The sequence below is a fragment of the Nannospalax galili genome, unplaced genomic scaffold (assembly GCF_000622305.1).
Source record: "Nannospalax galili isolate Female #2095 unplaced genomic scaffold, S.galili_v1.0 scaffold235, whole genome shotgun sequence".
NCBI lineage: Eukaryota > Metazoa > Chordata > Mammalia > Rodentia > Spalacidae > Nannospalax > Nannospalax galili.
Genome location: NW_008338118.1, coordinates 316,334 through 335,242, shown reverse-complemented (window position 1 = coordinate 335,242; position 18,909 = coordinate 316,334). Strand labels below are relative to the sequence as shown.

Below are 18,909 nucleotides of genomic sequence, written 5' to 3'. Positions count from 1 at the left end.
ATGGAGGAGTTTCCTTGAACACTTTGGCCTGCAGGCCTGTCTGTGAGGCATTTTTGTGCTTGCTAACTGATGTAGGACCCAGCCTACTGTGGGTGGTGCCATCCCTGGGCAGGTGGGCCTGTGTTGCATAAGAAAGCAGGCAGAGCAGGGGCCAGGGGAGCAAGCCAGTAAGCAGAGTTCCTCCATGGCCAGTGCTCCAGCTCCTGCCTCCAGGTTCCTGTCCTGAGTTCCTACCTTGGGCTCCCTGATGAACTGTGACCTGGGAGATGTAGGACAGATAAACCCTTTCCTCCCCAAGTTGGTATTGGTCAGAGTGTTTTGTCACAACAATGAAGAATAAACTAGGACAGGGGGTATATATGCATATGTGAATGCAGGTGTCCTTGCAGTCCTGAAGAGGGTGTCAGATTCTTTGGCACTGGAGTTACAGCAGTTGTGAGCCTCCCAATGTGGGTGTTGGGAACTGAACTCAGGTCCTCTGCAAGAGCAGTTATATGCTCTTAATGAATGAGGATGTCTCCTGCCCCCCCCCCAACCACACTACTGTAATTCTTAAAATGCAAACACAGCTCAGAAATGAAAAAGATGCTCCCCTTCTGGAGCAGAGGAGCATTTACAAGGCTTTGAGTTCTCCAAAATCTAACAATTAGCCTTTCTCAGGAGCCATATGCATGAGCAAAGCCTCCTTTCTTATGCCATGCTGTTGAGATTTCTAAATCACCTTTCTGCTAGACAGTCCTTAACAACATACAAACACCCCTTCAAAACAATAAATTTTTTAAAATGTGCTCATCTTGGTATACAAAGGCGATGATACTGACTCACTGTCCCAGAGGGAAGCCATCTGTTTCACTGGACTCAATCTGGAATTTGGCCAGATTCATTCCAAATGCTTGCAGCTCTTTTTTCAGCTGTGGTTACAGATTTTGTTAATCCAGCCACATAATCTCATCTGGTTCTACTCACGATGCGGAATTCACTCAGGTTCTCTGGTGACCAGAGAGTAAGTGGAATCTGGACACAGGGACTGGCCCTAAGCCAAGCTCTCACTTTTGGGCCTCCTAAAAGGCATCACCATTTCTCATCAAATGACTGAAGAAAGCTCTGTGTGTATATTTCAAATGACCTTTGATCATGAAAAAGAACCATTAAGTCTTCAACATTACCTGCTTGGATTTCCAGACCTCAAGGACTGGCATGCCTGCAATAACAGAATTGGGATCTTCTTGAGCCGCAGAATTAACAGTGTCATTAGCTCCAATTACAAGAACCAAATCAGTGTCTGTATTTGAGAAAAGAAAAAAAAAGAAAGTATAAGACACAATGGGTCACGTTCACTTCTTTTTCAGCAAATTACAGTGATCTGACTTTATAATAACAATAACAAAAGCAAATATTTATGAGAGGCTCATTTGAGCCAGGTACCCAAACACACAGCTCTATCAGATGTGTCACACAACTAGAAACCAGCAGTAGGCCAGGCTCTTGGCCTTAGCATCCCGACAAAAGTCTGCTTTATGATGCTTTCCCTCCCAATGGATCTACCTAATCTGATTTTGTATTTCTTTTATTGTCCCCAAATTATCTTGCTATTCACATAATTTTATAAGATCTACATTCATTTTCAACTCTTAAAATGATCAATTAAGATGCAATCTAATGTCAAAAAGACAATGATCTAAAGGCTGTACTGTATTACAGCTGTGTCCATAATTCCTGGAACTGGCAGGTTTTACACATAATTTAACAACAGTTAAATTTAAAAAGGAGCATAAAATTAAAATGGCCTAAATTCTCTCTTTAAGGACTATAATTTAAGTTACCCAAAGATGTTGCCAAAAATGCCATGTGCATCTAGACATACACACAATTTCGTTATTTTTTTTCTAATAAACAGTGCCTTTTTTTAAGTTTACAGTGGATACTTGCCAGAGGGAACTGGTCTAATTTTAACAAACATGATCTTGGGCCAAATGTCATCACCACTCAACATCTACCCAATAACAACTATAAAATACAGCACCGTATCTTATGAAGTCTTAGTACTTAGAAATGAAGAGAGAAAGAGCAAGGAAGAATGAGAGAGGGGGAGACAAAAAGAGAAAGAGCAAGAGAATGGATTCACTGATCATAACAATAGAAAACCAGTAAAATCAACACTGACAAGAATTCAGACGCCACAGAGCTCATCTACAGAAGCACTTCCATAGACAAGGAGTCTGTGGTGAGTACATCGCTCAAGGCTATAAGCTACTGGGAGTGAAGACCTGGATTCTAAACCAGATCTGCCCAGGTCTCAGATTGAGATTGTTGCCATCTCTCAGTTCTCACAGAGGAACGAAATTTAACCATGCTGCTTACAAATCTGCTGCAGCTTATTCTGTAACAGCCTTCATTTCCTTTTGGCCACAAATCTGCTATATGCATATCACTCTTTATCTGACTTGTCAGTCTTCATTAAGCCCACAATTATATTCTAAATGCATAATACTTCATGCACACTATTTCACTTTTGTCATCGTCCCCATCACTTACCTGGGAAATCACTGTTGATCTCATCCATTTCCAACACAATATCATAGGGCACCCCCGCCTCAGCCAGAAGCACATTAAGCTGACCAGGCATTCGGCCTGCAACTGGGTGAATTCCAAACCTGGACATGAAACAAATGAACAGCTGGTCTTACTTGATAGGCCAAGTGGACAGAGCTCCTAGCGTCCCCTCCAAATCTGCACACCTTGTTCTTGGCATCTCTGCTTACTCCTAGTACTACCTGATCTCTACAAGCAGAAGGAGAATTAGTAAAGATATGCAGTCATTCTACAAATGCTGAGGTTGGAAATTCAATGTCTTAGAACATATAAACTATAACTTACTTCATAAAAATAATAGTGTAACTGAAACCTGACTCTTCCATGTATGTCTTATGCACAGTGAACTTTCAACTGTATTAATAAATATTATCCCCCTTACACTTAATGGCATATTCTCTCATGATATTTTCTGATAAATCCAAAACATTGACCCAACCTGAAATTGCTTCCAATTTTCAAAAATCATTATTCCATCAAAAGTTGACTCCATATTCAATTTTAGCTTCTATGATAAAAGGTGGGAAAATATTGTGCACACCATGTTTAGAGTCCCATAATTTTCAGAGATTGATATGAAATATTATTGATATGAAATGTGACAGAAACACACTGAAGTGATTAAAAGAGAAAGTGCATAATACACAGAGTTCTCTATTGAGGGCAAAAGAAACTGAAGCATCAAACACTTTCTTTCAATCACAAATACAATGAGATCTTTACTCACTGTATTTATCTCTCACCATGACCACCACAGGAAGAGCTCATAAAAAGTGAATGAATGGATGGATTGACGGAGGGATAAATGGATGGATGAATTCAATGAAGAAATGCAATTTATAGTATCTCTTTCAGGTATTCATTAAATCTTGGCTTAAATGGAATTGAGGGAGGACAGAAAGACAGGAACTATTAAAGGATGGAAGAAGGGAAAGGAACCCCCTCATCCCAGTGTTTGATTGAGGCTTCTCACCAGCTCAGAGTCAGGATTCCAGCACAATTATAGCATTTGCTTTGAAGGTTGCCTACAGACAACATTCCTTTTACATGGAGCTATTTTGAATAAAAATGTTAAAATAGCAGTGAATCACACTTCAGACCTAAGCATATATGGCTTTACTCTTTCCCAGCCATAAACCTGCAATGTTCTAGGAATCTCTCAAGAATCTCCACTCGCAGTAAGAGCTGTATCATAAAACTATCATATACAACCTTCATTATCCATGAGTATATCTTATCAGATTGCAATCCTATCCAAAGGACCACTGGAGCCACCCTATAATCTCAAGCAATAAAACAGGAAAAAAACAGCCACCCATGACTCAGGGACCACTGCAGAAGATAAGGCAGAATTTAAGAGCCAGGAGTGGTGCAGGACCACAAGGGAACAGTCTTCCAAGCTTCTTGGCACTTGCTCATACGAACTTACAGCAATGGTGACTGCATACAGAAGACCATGCAAACTCAATCAGACAAAAACTAGCAAAGAGCTGGGAAATGACCAGGAGGCCCCAGCCTTAGCTGAGGAACTACTGGTAGCTGATCACTGCTGGGTGAGGGAGAGTAGTTCTTCTCTGAGGGAGTGACTCTAGAGAGGCTGACTAGATTCCAGTGGATGAACTTACACCAAGGGAAATCTGGGTACACAAACTTGACTAAATAGACTTTAACAAATATGACAGAATGCATGGAATCTCCTGGGGGGGGTGCAGATAGGGAAGGGACCTGAATAAGATGTATGAAATTCATAAAAAATCCATTAAAAAATATACACTAAAAAAAAGAAAAAAGGAAGAAAAAAAAATGTCTTAGCAACCCTTTGAATGGTAAGTCGAGCCACCAAAATAGTATCCATAGCTAATCCTAAAACACTTAAACTCAGTTCTCTGTTGAAAAGCCCATATCCATACTGAAGTGTTTTATTCTTTCCCTCAGCACTTTTCTATTAACCCCATGTGCTTAAATTTACAATAAACTTTCTTCCTAAAAAACTCAAACTATCCCTAGGATGTCACTAAGCAAAATATTCTTAGTTCTTTCAACTCTTCACTGAATGATGGGACTTCCTGATCCACTGTCTTTCCTAATCACCTGTTTGTTCATTTTCAATGTCAAGCATAAACCTCAGTCCCATAAAGAACATAAAATATACTGATGTGCTCTAGATGCCCAAGGCACAAGGAGAAAATCAGATCCTCAGAGCTTTCATTAAGGAAGCCCAAGTCTCTGTTAACATTTATGACTTTTACAGCATATTGCTAGTTCACATAAATCATAGGTCATTTACCTTTTTACTTCTCAGATATGAAGGACTACCATGACAGCCTCCTGGCTCTTAATCCAGACCCTGCCAGGAAGAGCCTAAAGACCCTGAGAATTGAATCCTTCCCCGAAAGAAGACTGAGAAAAGGGCAGGATGGCCATTCCTTCTGCCCAGATAAGTGAGAACCAGTTTTCCACATCTTTAAATCTGATCATGAAGAGCCTGAATTATTGGGGTACTTATAATTGGAAGAAAAAGACAAAGTGGGTGCTGCCTTTAATCTGCCTTCCAATTCACAATTTTCTACCTGTTTTCACTGATTATTTCAAAATGACCAATTTGTATTTTAAGAAAAACAGAAATTCTAGATCTACAAGAAAATGAAATGGTTATTCTAAAGATAGAACACGTGAGCACTTTGTTTCTTCTTTTGTTATATTCATTTTTCAAATTTTCTATGAGGCGATATAATTTCTGTAATGGTAAAAACTAACTTTTAACCTAAAACAGATTAACATTTATACTTTATATTAAAATACAGTCTATAAAGTGATTTCTTATTCATTATTTCCTCTTATTCCTAAAAAAAATCTTTGATAATCTCTACCTAGAATTAGCATTTAGGTAGTTAATTTAAAATTAGTATGGAAGTTAAATGGACTGGGTTTTCGGGCCAGCAAGATGGCTCATCAGGTAAAGACACTTGCCAACAGGCTTGACAACCTGAGTTCAATCCCCAGAACCCACATGGTAGGAGAGAACCAGCTCTGCAACTTACCCTCTGACTGAACTCTACATGCATGCTCATGCATACACACGCATACACAAAATAACTAAATGATAAATGTTAAATAAACATTTAGAGATGCAGTCGTATTTATGCAAAACATTAAAAAAATGCATCTGAAAGAGACTACTGGCATATGTGTCAGAACAATGACAGTCTCACTATGAGGACAGTTCAACCTCCAGTTCACAATCCTCCTGCCTCATGAGTGCAGGGATTACAAATGTGAGCTGCCATGCCAAGCCTAATATTGACTTTATAACAAGCATAGTTTTTGGCTAAATAGTGAAGATAAAATATAAATTTGGGTCTTTTGTTTAATTGATATGTAACTGTACATATTTGGGGCAGAGCAGAAACTCAGATCTTTCTTACTGAAGAGTCTGAACTCTTAACTCCCATAAAATACAGTCAGTTTAGTCCTGCAACTTAACAGATCATTTTGTTAATAACTAAGCATGTGATCTTGGGCAAGTTAAGTTACTTAAGTGAGAAAAATAATTAGATGGTATTATAAGGCAACATTATGCCAAGGGCTATGGAAAACTCTGTGTTGAAAACTTTTAAGAAAAACCTATTTTTCTCTGCTGAATGGGTTAAAGTTATAGGATTCTCTGTCTCAAGAATCCAGTTTATAGTGTTCTTCTAAAATAGTTGAGCACTCTCTCTCTCCCTCCCTCCGTCTCTCCCTCCCTCCCTCCCTCTCTCCCTCCCTCTTCCTGTCTAACCTCCCTCCTCCCTTCCCAGTTTAAGAGATAAATAAAACTTAGGTGATATAAAAGCCAGAGGGAAATGTATCAACTCAAAAACTGAAAAATATACATATAATATCTGAACATGAGTGTTATATACCTGAAGGCTATATAACAAGGAACACAGTGCCAGACAGGAGAAACCTCCCTTCAACTTGTTGGTCAGAGTAGTCCAAGAGACTCCCAAAATAACTCAGGTTATTGCTGCAGCCCTGATTACCTCCCAGAACTTGAAGGTAAGACCCTACACTGCTGAAGACAGGACATACTTCAGACACAGGACTTGTAGCAATGGAGCTGGAACTGACCTGGAAGCCTTCTGTCTGAAGACTAGCTCTCATAGTTCTAGAAGATACTATGCAAGCTGCTAAAGGAGAAAAATCAATCAGTAATCTAGCCCAGCTCTAAAGCCTAATAACCACAATGACTGGCACAGTAAACTACCTCTATTGGTGCAATAATAGCACTTTTATCTAGGGGGTAATCAAAAGCTATCTAATTGGACTTAAAGCCTCTCAATGGGGGGGGTACTCTCATGGATGACACTATAAATATAGCCAAATACACATGGCTGGAGAGATCATATATATTAAAGAAAACCCTATCTTTATCATATCTCTAGACAAATGAAATTTCTTACCATATGCTAAATATGGATCCTTACGTTTACAGACAAATATACCATACACCACTAATCAAAGAAACTTATTTTTGCAACAGATGGAGGTTATTAAAGAGTTCCACAACTGGTCACACACAGAGAGCAAATGTCTGAGAGATACCCAGCCCTAAATGACACATCCACAGTAGAACCTCTACACCCAAGGCTCATGAACAGAGATGAATAGGGGATAGAAAGAACACTAATACATTCCTTAACTCACACCAGCAATGCACACAGAAGGCCACTGGCTAAGTTTTAGAGAGTAAGAGACTGCAGAGTACATGTCCCTAGATAGGATTCCTATATTAAACCTTATCTACCCACAGCTCAGGGACCATTGGGGAAGAAAGGGTGGAAACACGGTAAGAGCCATGGTTGTTACATGAACATATGGAAACAGAGGTTTTCCGGTCATTGGAAACTTGCTCATATGAACTTGCAGCAATGCTGACAGTAGGCACAAGTTCCATGCCAACTCAATCAGCCAAAAACCCAGAATAGATTGGGGGAAATGGGGAAATAGGCCCCAATCCTAGCCAAGGAACTATTGGCAAATGATTTTTGTGGGGTGAAGGAGAGCAGCTCTTCTTCAAGGGAGTGTCTCTAGATAGCCTGCTAGACTCAAGTGGATGAACTTGTACTGAGGGACACCTGGATAGAAATGAGTGGCCAGATAGGGCTTAACATATACGACAGAATACGTGAAATCTGGTGGGGGGGGGTAATGGGAGACTAGGAGAAGGGTACTAAATTTGATTAAGATGTATTATATGAAATGTACACAAACTCAAAAATATTAAAAATGAAAAAAATAGTAGAGAGCCTCATAAAGTTTCAATAATGCCACAAGCCATAAAGTCAAGCTATTCAATACATCCATGGATAAACACACAGAGATGAAAGTACCTCTTATTATATCTACAGCAAAAAGCAGTTACTTTACTGGATGTCCTGTGATCCAGGTTGATGCCATTGCTTAAGAAGAGCAAATGGTAGAAACACATAAAGCAAGTTTGGGGGCGGGGGGAAGGATAGGCAGAGATTCCATATGTCACTCTTCCAATGCCACAATGTTCACAAACCTAAGCTCTCTGAGAGACAGATGCATGGAATCTGACTGATCCTGAGTTGCATCCTGTATAATTAATTATTTGGTAAATATGAATAAAGAGCTTCCCTGAGTTTTGTGAGCTGTTCTAGCAAATTATCAAAGCATTAATGCACTGTTTGGTATACACAAGTAGCAACAGAACACGTTAACTCAATGTTCTTCTAAACAGTGTATAGGTAAAGCACACAGAGAATGTGCCCCAAGAGAGATACCCTATGATTAAATATTAAGGCCCAGACATCTTATTATTTTAAATAATGAAGGAAACAAAGTCAATTCCCCCCAAAAAAGTACATCTTAAAATAAAAAAATTTTAGTTTGAACTGGTAATTTCACTCTATGGGTATTCTCAGTACTATTAAAATACTGAAGTGCATTATTAATTAGCTAATTTTCTTTCAAAGGTAATGTCAATTTGAACTTCTGACTGTATCCCTTTCAAATCAACATTCTAAATTAACTCAAGTTGTCCCACTCCTATTCACCAAAAAGTACTCTTCTATTGATAAGTCTAAATGATGAGACTTAACTTAGCAAACTAAAGATTAAAAGGATGAGGGGATATTTGGATAAAGCCCAAGATAAACAAAACACCTCACAACTTTGCTATAGTTTGGGTCTTAAATATCCCTCAAAAGCTGATTATGTTAAAGGCCTGGTTCCCAGGCTAGCATTTTGGGTGGCAGAAACTGTAAAAGGAGAGGCCTAGTGGGGTCTTTAGGATATTAGGGTATGCCTTCAAAGGGATAATAAGCCTTCAGCCCTTTTCTCTCTCTCCTTTGCTTCTTGAAAAGTTCTGCTCCACCACATGTCCCCACTATGATGTGCTGCCCAAAAGCAACTGAGCCAACTGATCTTGAACTAGGACCTCCAAAACTGTGAGGCAAAGGAACCCTTTCTTTTTGCAAACTGATTATCTCTGATATTTTGTTACAGTGACAGAAAGATGATGAGCACAAACTTAGAAAAGACATCAAAGTTTGTTTGTTTTTTTTAAGTGAGATCAACTGGTCAGAAATAAAAGCAATATGTGATATTTTAAATAAAACAATGACTATCTAATATTTCTCATTTTCATAGAACAAAAGAAAATAGTCTTTAACTGTAAAATAAAGAATGAGAGTTAAATTGGGGGCGGGGCTTTCTGTTAAAACCAGTGTTTTACCTCGAGAAACTTTTAGCCTTCTCCTTTGTACTCTCATTAGTCAGAGCAAATGCACACCACCAGTCAAAAGTGTATTCAAGAGACTTTTACTCATGACTGCCAAGGATGGCTAGCGATAAAGATGACCAAGGCAGGCATGATAGCTGAAACAGCCCTTCACTTACAGGAGGCAGAGGTATCTAGGTCTTACCTACTAGTCAGAGAGAGAAGTATTCAAAAGGAGCCCACGACTTCCAGAGCAACTATATGAGGTTGCCTGGCCTCAAACCTACAGCTCTAACTGCCTTTCAAATCACTCATGGGTGTAATTTTGAGATGTTGCTAGTAATCATGGACACAAAAATTTCTCCTACTCTTCCAATCTTTCTAATCATCAATAATTGTTTCCCGCTTCCTTCAGGTTCTACCTTCTTCCTCAAACCTAACTGATGAGACTTAAAAAGACTAAGGGCATGTATCACATGATATTTAATATCGGTGTTAGTTTCATATTGCTACTGTAATAAACTACCACAAATTTACTGCCTTAATACAACAAAAAATTATTATTTTACAGTTCAGATGTCCAAAATCAGTCCCCTTAGGATAAAATACCAAGGTGTTGGCAAGGCTGCATTCCTTCTAGAGGCTCTAGAGTAAGGTACATTTCTTGACTCTTCACCTTCTGGAGTCAGCCCCCATTTCTTACTCTGAGGCCATGTCACACCAAATCTCTGCTTCCACTGTCACATCCATTCCCAGAATCAAATCTTCCTGTCCCTCCTTATCAGGATCTTAATGATATATTCACCTGGACGCAACACAAATAACCCAGGACTCCCTCCCTAGTTCAAAACCCTTACCTGAATCAAATCTTCACAGTTCCTTTCACCAAAGAAGGCAACATCTAAAGCTTTCAGGACTAGAGTATGAACAGTAGGAAGGGCATGTATTAATACTCCACCACAAGCAGTATAAAAAGTTCATGAACTAGGGATTCCATTTTAACTGACAGCCCAATATTCTCTGTGTTGTTTGCAGAATTAAATGCTATATGCCTCTTTGATTCCAATATTTTTATTAGATTTTAATTTACCTTTTGTTTTTAATATTGTCTTTATTATCTTTAAATTATTCAATCTACTACCATCTTTATGCTTTAACAGAGATGTCTTGAACCGATTTTTTAAAAAAAATCAAAGGCCTCTAAATATATCAGTTCTTAGTCTAATGTCCTGATTAACTACAGACTGCATAAAGACAGTACGTCTGTTTGGCTAGTCGTGAAGGGTAAATAATCACCAAGCTAACCATCATGTTATACTGAATATCCCAAAGGGCAGATCGTTTTATATCTGTTTGCATAACAATTTATTACACTAAGCTGTAGGGTTCTATGTTTGGAACAAAATACATGTAAGATTATTTAAAAAGAATTCCAATGTTTTGAGAGAAACAACAGAACACACTCCAATTTGTAGAAATATATATGCAAGCTGATGAGTCAACATGAGTTTATAACAATTCTGGCCCATGTAACTGGCGAATCTCCAAAGTATGTATTAAAATTAATTATATTAGACACAGGTTGGCCATGACCAGCAATTTCCACATACTAACTGGCCAAAGCCCGTCAATGCTCCATCATCACATGAAGAATATCCAGAATTCTAACATGCAAAGAATACCAGTCATTTAGTTCTTCTCTTTGGACCATAAAAAAATGATCCTTTATTATTCACATACTTACAACACTAAGTCAGCTATCCCTAACACAACAGAATTCTACAGAAGGAAGATAAGTACTAAAATGAGACTGTAGATCATCCACGTGCCCAGAGCACTTTATTTCCTCCTTACCTGCAGAACCATTGCAAGTGGTGGACATTACTGTTAGATGGAGCTTCTTGAGCACAGGAGTCATGTATTACTAATTAGTTCCCAAAGTCCCTGGCACTCTACTGTAAGCTCTCAATTAAAGGAAACAATACATCCCAATAAGATACACTGATTCATAAGCTCACTAAGTCCTTTTTTAAATAAAGAATTTGGGGAGATAAGGTAGTGTAGCAGTTAAAAGCTGTCTATTGCCACAGCTTTTGGATAATTTACTTTCATGCACCTCAGTTTCCTCACGTAGTTGATAAGAAAACCTCTTCACTGGATGATCATTTATCTGGGAATGATATCATTATCAGAGGATTATCAGTTAATAAAGAACTTTTCATACAAAGTGCTTTACACCAGCACTAAACACATGGGCCTTCATAATTCTATACTGCAATTACAATATTCTATTCAAATACATCTTGGTAATAAAAATGCTCATCTGTTCTTGGCAATTGAATGTATTTTTTCTAATGATCACAGAACTAAAAGAAACAAACATTTTCATGTTAAAACAAATGTTAGCTATATAGCAATACTCTAGGTCACTTTTCTCATTTTTACCTTGAAATCTAGTATATATCAATATAATCTGATGAAAGCCAGAAGTTCTTTGTACTTGCAACAATATGAAAAACTAGAGAACATGTATTATCATATAGACTGAAGTCAATAATTATGAACATTAGACTCACTAGGAACTTGTCATAACTAAATACTGAGATACAAATTTATGTTGACAAGAGTCAAATTTCAAAAGGTCATATTGAAGCATCCAACAGGTACCACTTAGCAAAAAAAAAAAAATACTGCTGCTTTATTTGACAGATACAAATGTCATCACTGAAGTCAGTATAACCTCTTCAGTATCATGAAGCAAGAAATCCTCAAGCACTTTTTGAGCTCAGCCCTCAGTTACAAATTAAAAATAGGCCAAGGCACTTTGGATAAAAAATGGGGTAATCTACTCTAATGAAACATCCCAATCTCCTGAGCCTTTTTAACTAGCCAAAAAGAATAAAAACAAATAAGAGTATATACAAAACCTATTCACGAATATCAAATAACTTGATAAAATCTGGAAAAAGAACAATTCAAAAGTATTGGGTTTTTTTGTTTGTTTGTTTGTTTGTTTTTTTTTTCAGTCTTTTTGAGGCAGGGTCTCCCTGTAGCTTCAGCTGTCCTGGAACTCACTATGTAGACCAGGCTGGCCTTGAACTCACAGAGATCTGCCTGCCTCTGCCTCCTGAGTGCTGGGATTAAAGGCGTGCGCCACCATGCTAAGTATTGCTTTTTTAAAGCTTCTTTTGTAATCCAGGATGACATAAACCCCATTCTTGAGTTTTTTGCAACCTCACATTAGATTTCAAATACGACATGTTTTAAAGACGACACAACAACATGAATTTCCAGGCTTTGAAGACAGCATGTCTTGACCAAGGTGCACTGTAGCAGTTGTTCTTGGGCATGTGGGGCTATTAAAGGTTATAAAACATTCACCACATGGGTCCTACCACAACTGTCTAAATAAGCTATATTTTCCTTTTGACATTATGGAAATATCCAGATCTAGTTCAGCAATAAAACATTAAGAATGGTTTATTGAATTGGTCATTCTAATTCAACAATTAGACAAAGAAACTACAGGGATAGCTGGGCCCCTTGCTAAAGTTTTAGTGTTCTCCCTATTTTGTGGCCTTTTGTTATTTTAAATGCTGAAAAGGATCTCCAGACTTTTTTAAAAGAAGCTCCTTAGAGCCTTCAACTATTTGGTTTTAAGTTTTTTGAATCACTATACAAAATTTATTTCCATATTCAATATCTTCAAAGGGTAAATTAGTCCTTACTTTATGGTGGTTTTATTTTAAAATCTAGCTGTATATTAGGCAATATATAGCAGTAACATTTTGGAGTTCTGCCTTCCCAAACCCATCTCATAATTTTCTTAAATACATTATTCTAACATCTTAGGAAATTGATAAATTGAGAAAAAGACACAGAGCAAATAAAAAAGATTTGCTGAAAATCTTTTTACTTGTGTTTTTAAACCATAAATATTTATAAATCAATAAAACTATTGTTATGAATACTTGTGATTTATGTCCCCTCGGTGTCCATTTGAAAGATAGGGTTAACTATCCCATTCAAGAAACAGAGCTTAGACCTGCTCAAGCTCAATCCAGACAAAATCCCAGCATGGATTGGGGAGGTGGGTGTGAACTACCACCCCTAGCTGAGGAGTTATTGGCATTTGATGGATACCAGGAAAAGAAGAGTCAGTTTTCTTTAAGGGTGTGGCCCCTGGTAGGTTGACCACAACCCAGGGAAAGTTCCAGACCCAAAAGTATTTAGGCAACACATTTAAAAAAAAAAAAAAAAAAAAAAGGAACATTAAGTAAGGTAGGTAGGAAAGTGGGGGGAGATCTGAGAAGAATTAAGAGGGAAAATATGATCAAAATACACTGTATGAAGTTCTCAAAGAATTAATAATTTTTTTAAAGAGAGCTTGGTCATCTTTGACAGTTTCCAGCTTTCTGCCTCCTTCTCCCTCTGGTTGGTCCAGAAACATCCCTACACAACCACAGCCACTCTGCAGTTCCTGATATTCCTATCCACTTTCATTAAACTCACCAATTAGAACTCCTCACAGAGAAACTGTTAGGGTTCCCTAGATATAAATAAACACCTGGACTTATAGGTTCTCTCTCTCTTTGGTGCCTCATCTGCTGACTAAACATAAGAGTCCCCCCTCTAATCTTCCCCTTGGCCATAATCTACACCCCTCTTCTCTCTGGTATCTGTAAGCAATAAATTGTTTCGGTGATGTCATGCAGGTTGTTAGGCTACCTCCTCTGTTTGACCCCATCAACACACCCAAACCTAGGCCTCTTCCTTGCAGGGCTCTCCTAGGGGATGGTTATCATGATAGGAAATAGCTGGGCACGTGTCAGACAAGAGTCACAAAGGTATTGACCTATATGGAACAAGTTTACTGGCCACAGATTGGATACTTGGGGCATAGGTCACCCACCAAGGAAAGTATCCCATGAAAACCACACTATTTGTATATTTACAATATATTTATTTATTAGCACCTACCCAAGAGCTCCATCAGAATAGGGCTAGATTTGAAAACCTCCCTCCTAATAGAGACTGTAAAACCAAATTAGAGGAAAATACACTTTAATGGTGAAAATAGACCTTAAATAGCATTCATACCAACTGTTTCCCAAGACAGGAAACTTATACTCAGAATTACATCATTTATATATACATAGAATTCTGTCACAAAATAGATTGGAAATTCCACTGCAAAGGCAATTAAGGGTCCCTCAAGGTCCCTATCTATTCTAGATTTGCATGTGGCAAGGCTCTATCTGAGGAAGGCCCCTGGAAGTAATTAAAAAAAAAAAAAAGTTAATAGAGTCATTTTTTTTTAAATTTGGTTCTACATTTCTCTTGTGAAAACTATGACAGACTAGTTAAAACAGAGAAGTTTCTTTGGTCTATCACATGCTTGTCAGAATTTTTGATTGATGGTCATAAGTCCCTTAAAAGCACAAGAAAAAAAGAGGATTTTCAGTAAAAATTTTAGTAAATCAGTTTGAAATAGAACCTTCTAAAATATAAATCAGCATGGTAAATACTACCTAAATTATTCTTGGTTACTACCAAGACTGGCTGGGTGGGGTCAGTCTGTCCATCTGGAGAGAAACACAGTCATGAAGGGACAAAAATCTTCTTGGCAGGGTAGCTGCTGTCCAAAAAAACTGACCAATGAGAAGGTCATGGAACCAGCCTCTCTAGCAAGAAGGCTTCTTAAGCCAAGAGATGGACACTGAGCTTCCTAAAATGGTGAAAGTCCTTAGAAGAAGCAGTTCAAACAAAGTCACTCATTCAATTGCAAATGATCAGAAACACTTCACCTAATTTCCATAACTTTCCAGCAGACAGGATTAGAGAATACTTTGTACCTTCCTTTCTTCATGTGCAGGCAATTAAAAGCTGACCTGCTCCTCTGGTGCTGAAATCTGGTATTCATCCATATTCTTCTCTTCTTCAGAAAAAAATGTTATGGAAGTCAAAGAGCTTTCTCAGGGCACAATTGTCTCAGGGGCACGATTCTTCTAATATAGAATAACAGACCCTGATGTGTGAGTGTGAATGAAGAAATGTTTGACAGATTACAGCCACATTTCCATCTGTCCATAAAGCATTCAATCTTTAGGTTGGTCAAAGAGATAAGAGGTCCTCCGGAGAGCAGGTATAACAATCCAGTGCAAATGTTAACACAGTCCTCTGCAGCCCATATTGTAACACCACCTTTCTTACACCAAGGAGACTGTGCTAAAACCTGGCTTTTCTATAACTAAACTGAATTCAGCTATCAAGCCCAGAATAGAAACTTCATGACTACTAATACTCTATTTCCAAAATAATTAATAAGATCATCAACAATGATACCAGAGAGGAAAACAAACTTCAATTTCTGACTAATGTTCTAGAATATTATATTCTGGCATAATGCAGAGATTTAACATATATATAATTCCATCTTTCTGCCTGAATAACTTTAAGAATGCTGTTGAATGGATCTTGGAATGCAATGGCTAATGAGCACCATAAAATGAAAATTATAAGTAAGATACAGAAGAATTTATACATGAAATGAGGCTTTTCATTTATATTGTGATGTTTATGTGAATCTCATTAAAGAAATTAACTCAGAGAGTTTACTGTAGCTAGTACCTGAACTAGAAGCCAAATATCACCTGCTGGTCAGAAACCCAGTCTTCATCCAGTGAAGGGTTCTTCCTCTAGCATTGGAATGCCTGAGACAGGGCATTCCAAGGAATGAATCCTAGTACGGTACCACTAGAAAAGACTACAAAGTACCTCAAGCTGTAGCTTTTAACAGTCTTTGTTACACTAATGTGAGTAGGATGGAAAACAGTATAAAGCCAAGGATCTAGAGAGAAGGCCTCCACTTTCTAAAACCTTCACTGACACCCTTTATCTGGGAGATTACTGGCAATCCTATACAACAGGTTCAACATCTATGTGCGTGAAGACACACACTTGCTTTGCTTTTCCCCTTTTCCTCTGTCACCAAAAGTTTTATTCACTTGCACAATTACACGAATAACCTGGCTCTTACCCTCTCCTCTGTGTTTCTCAGGATGTCAAGTCAAGTGTAAAGTAGCACACCATACGGAGAAAACCAGAAATTCTAGCGAAGTCATTACCAGCTAGAACTGGAACTGATCTAATAATCTGTTAACATTCTTTTCTTTTCTTTTCAACTAGCACTTGAACGGGGGGCGGGGGGTTATAAGTATCCCCCAGTTCAGAGCTGAATTAAAGAATCCTATTACCTCTCAATGAATGTAAGTTCCATAGAGTTAAGAAATACTGTTTTTTGTTTTTTGTTTCTGTTTTTACTGATCAATCCCCAGGACCTAGAAAAGAACCTGGAGCAAAGTACTACATAATTATTTGTTCATTGAATGGTCATTAATATAAAGTCAGATCTTTAAGAAAAAAATACTCCAAAACTAACATCTTCCAGACAATATCTACTTCTTCATTTAAATACTATACACACTGCATTTTTCACCTGTCCCCTTTCCATTCTCTCCGAAAGTGTGCATCTCTATTTCTTCTCAAATCAGCATGCCCCAGCTCTTCTCTCACCCAAAACATTACAATTCTTAGAAAGCTGAACCCTGCATATTTTAATTCAGCTAGAGAGACAAAATATTCCATCTTTAGGTATGCTCAAGAACTGATTTCTTGGGGCTGGAGAGATGGCTCAGCGGTTAAGAACACTGACTATTCTTATAGAGAACATGGTTCTTGCAGCACCCACATTCAGCTAACAATCATCTGTAACTCCAGTTCCAGGAGATCCAAAGCCCTCTTCTGGCCTCTGGGCCAGAAGGCACACACATAGACACATACACATAAATAAAAATTAAAAATAAAACTTTAACAAATCTTTTATATGATTCGTATGGATAACTGAAAATGTTCCCTGAGCAGTTAACTACTAATCTCCTCTGAACGCCTTCCTACTCTACTCAATGCCTAGCAAATAACAATTTATTATAAGTTTTTTATATTATATGTAATATTATATAAGTAAAATTGAAACATGTTTCCAAAATTTCAAAAGTACTTCTATGATAATCCAAACAATAATGCTTTAGAGAAAGAAAAATCAAGTAATTATTAATTACAAATGAGAAGAACAACTAAGACTTACTCATTAGAAATGCTATCCCTCTTCTATATCAAAAAGCTTATTATATAATCAATCCAAAGTCTGGAAGGTAAAGAGAAAATAATGTCTGTGCTCCTATATCCTAAGATTTTTCTCTTAACAGCTTTCAAGATCCAGTATGAGTTAGGTAAGCTGAAAGGCACTCTTCACTGCAAATCAATGGTATATTGGCCACTAACAAAGTCTCTCAGTCAGTGAACTTTCATGACGTCAATGCCTGAAATGAGTTCTTGTCATGAAATGTCATGTGCTTCATTATATAAGCCTTTGTGAGCATGTTATGACTGTGGCCAAAGGAAAGGAAAACAGGAGTGTCTTTAAATCAATCACGGGCCAAGAAGCCAGACAGACTGTATGACAGATGCAATTTTTCTTGGCACCACTTGGGCATAACTAATTGATGACAATCGTAAGTCCATACTGGCACATTTCCACAGGGGATGTGTGCAAATATGTCACCACATCTGGGTGCTAGGCATGCTGAGGTCCTGAGGCACAAAGACCTACTAAAACCAGAGGCCCAGCAGCTGTGCTCAATGAACGCCGCGGGGGCTCCACAGAGTGATGAAAGGACTAAATTACCACAAACTGTAAATACACATTTATTTCATTAAAATACGAGATAACTGCTGCAGCCACCTCTCATTCAGACAGACATGTGCCTCTTTAAAAAAACAAAAAACCTACAGCATATATATATTTCATAGGAAAAAAAAATATATATATATATATTCCCTGTCAGTGAAATTTTTATTTCTCCTATGAAAAGTTTACACATAAAGCAAAGTCAAAGCTTATGTGATTCCCTTTAAATTAAAAAAAAATTCACACAGACGCTAAAATGGAAAAATCTGATAGACCACTGTCATCATGTTTGCAAGAATAGTTCTCGTCCATTTAATTCAAATGCAAAATTCACAAAATTCGTCACAAAGCTCATGCTGAAAATACACCATATAATAGTAAAAGATACAATATATTAACATGTAATTTCATCTTTAATATGAAAGGTAAGTGAATATAAATTGATATGTTCATAATTCACAATAGAGAAATCAGGCTGAACAATAATTTTATTCTGATTCTACATCATGAATTATCAATAAATTTGCTTAAATTATTTTTAATAAATAACTTCAACAGTTATACAAAACTATGAGAAATGCTTATGAAAAGCTTTCTGTTCTAGTCACGAATCACCTCAGTAGAAGACAGTTTATAATGGAGAGGGCACTCACATATGCATAATTAAATCTTAAATATTGCTTTTCCTATGAGGGACAGATATCATCCTACCAAAATAGTTTACATACATCATCATTGATAAACGCATGCACACACACACACACACACACACATCAACAAAATTTTTAAATATTATATTTGAGGAGGAAGCATGGAAATTTATGTCATGCTAATTAGTAGA

General features: G+C 37.5%; 1 protein-coding gene across 5 annotated transcripts in view; it reads right to left on the bottom strand.

Moving 5' to 3' along the window:
* Nnt (nicotinamide nucleotide transhydrogenase) overlaps positions 1–18,909 on the bottom strand; it is a 109,032-nt gene that overhangs the window by 2,626 nt on the left and 87,497 nt on the right. For all 5 annotated transcript variants that reach the window (XM_008832930.2, XM_008832929.3, XM_017798106.2 and 2 more), the window contains 2 exons: positions 2,536–2,654; positions 1,167–1,282 (listed from right to left, as the gene is read on the bottom strand). In XM_008832930.2, the coding sequence (XP_008831152.1) occupies positions 1,167–1,282; positions 2,536–2,654 (235 nt within the window). The remainder of the gene's footprint in view (positions 1–1,166; positions 1,283–2,535; positions 2,655–18,909) is intronic.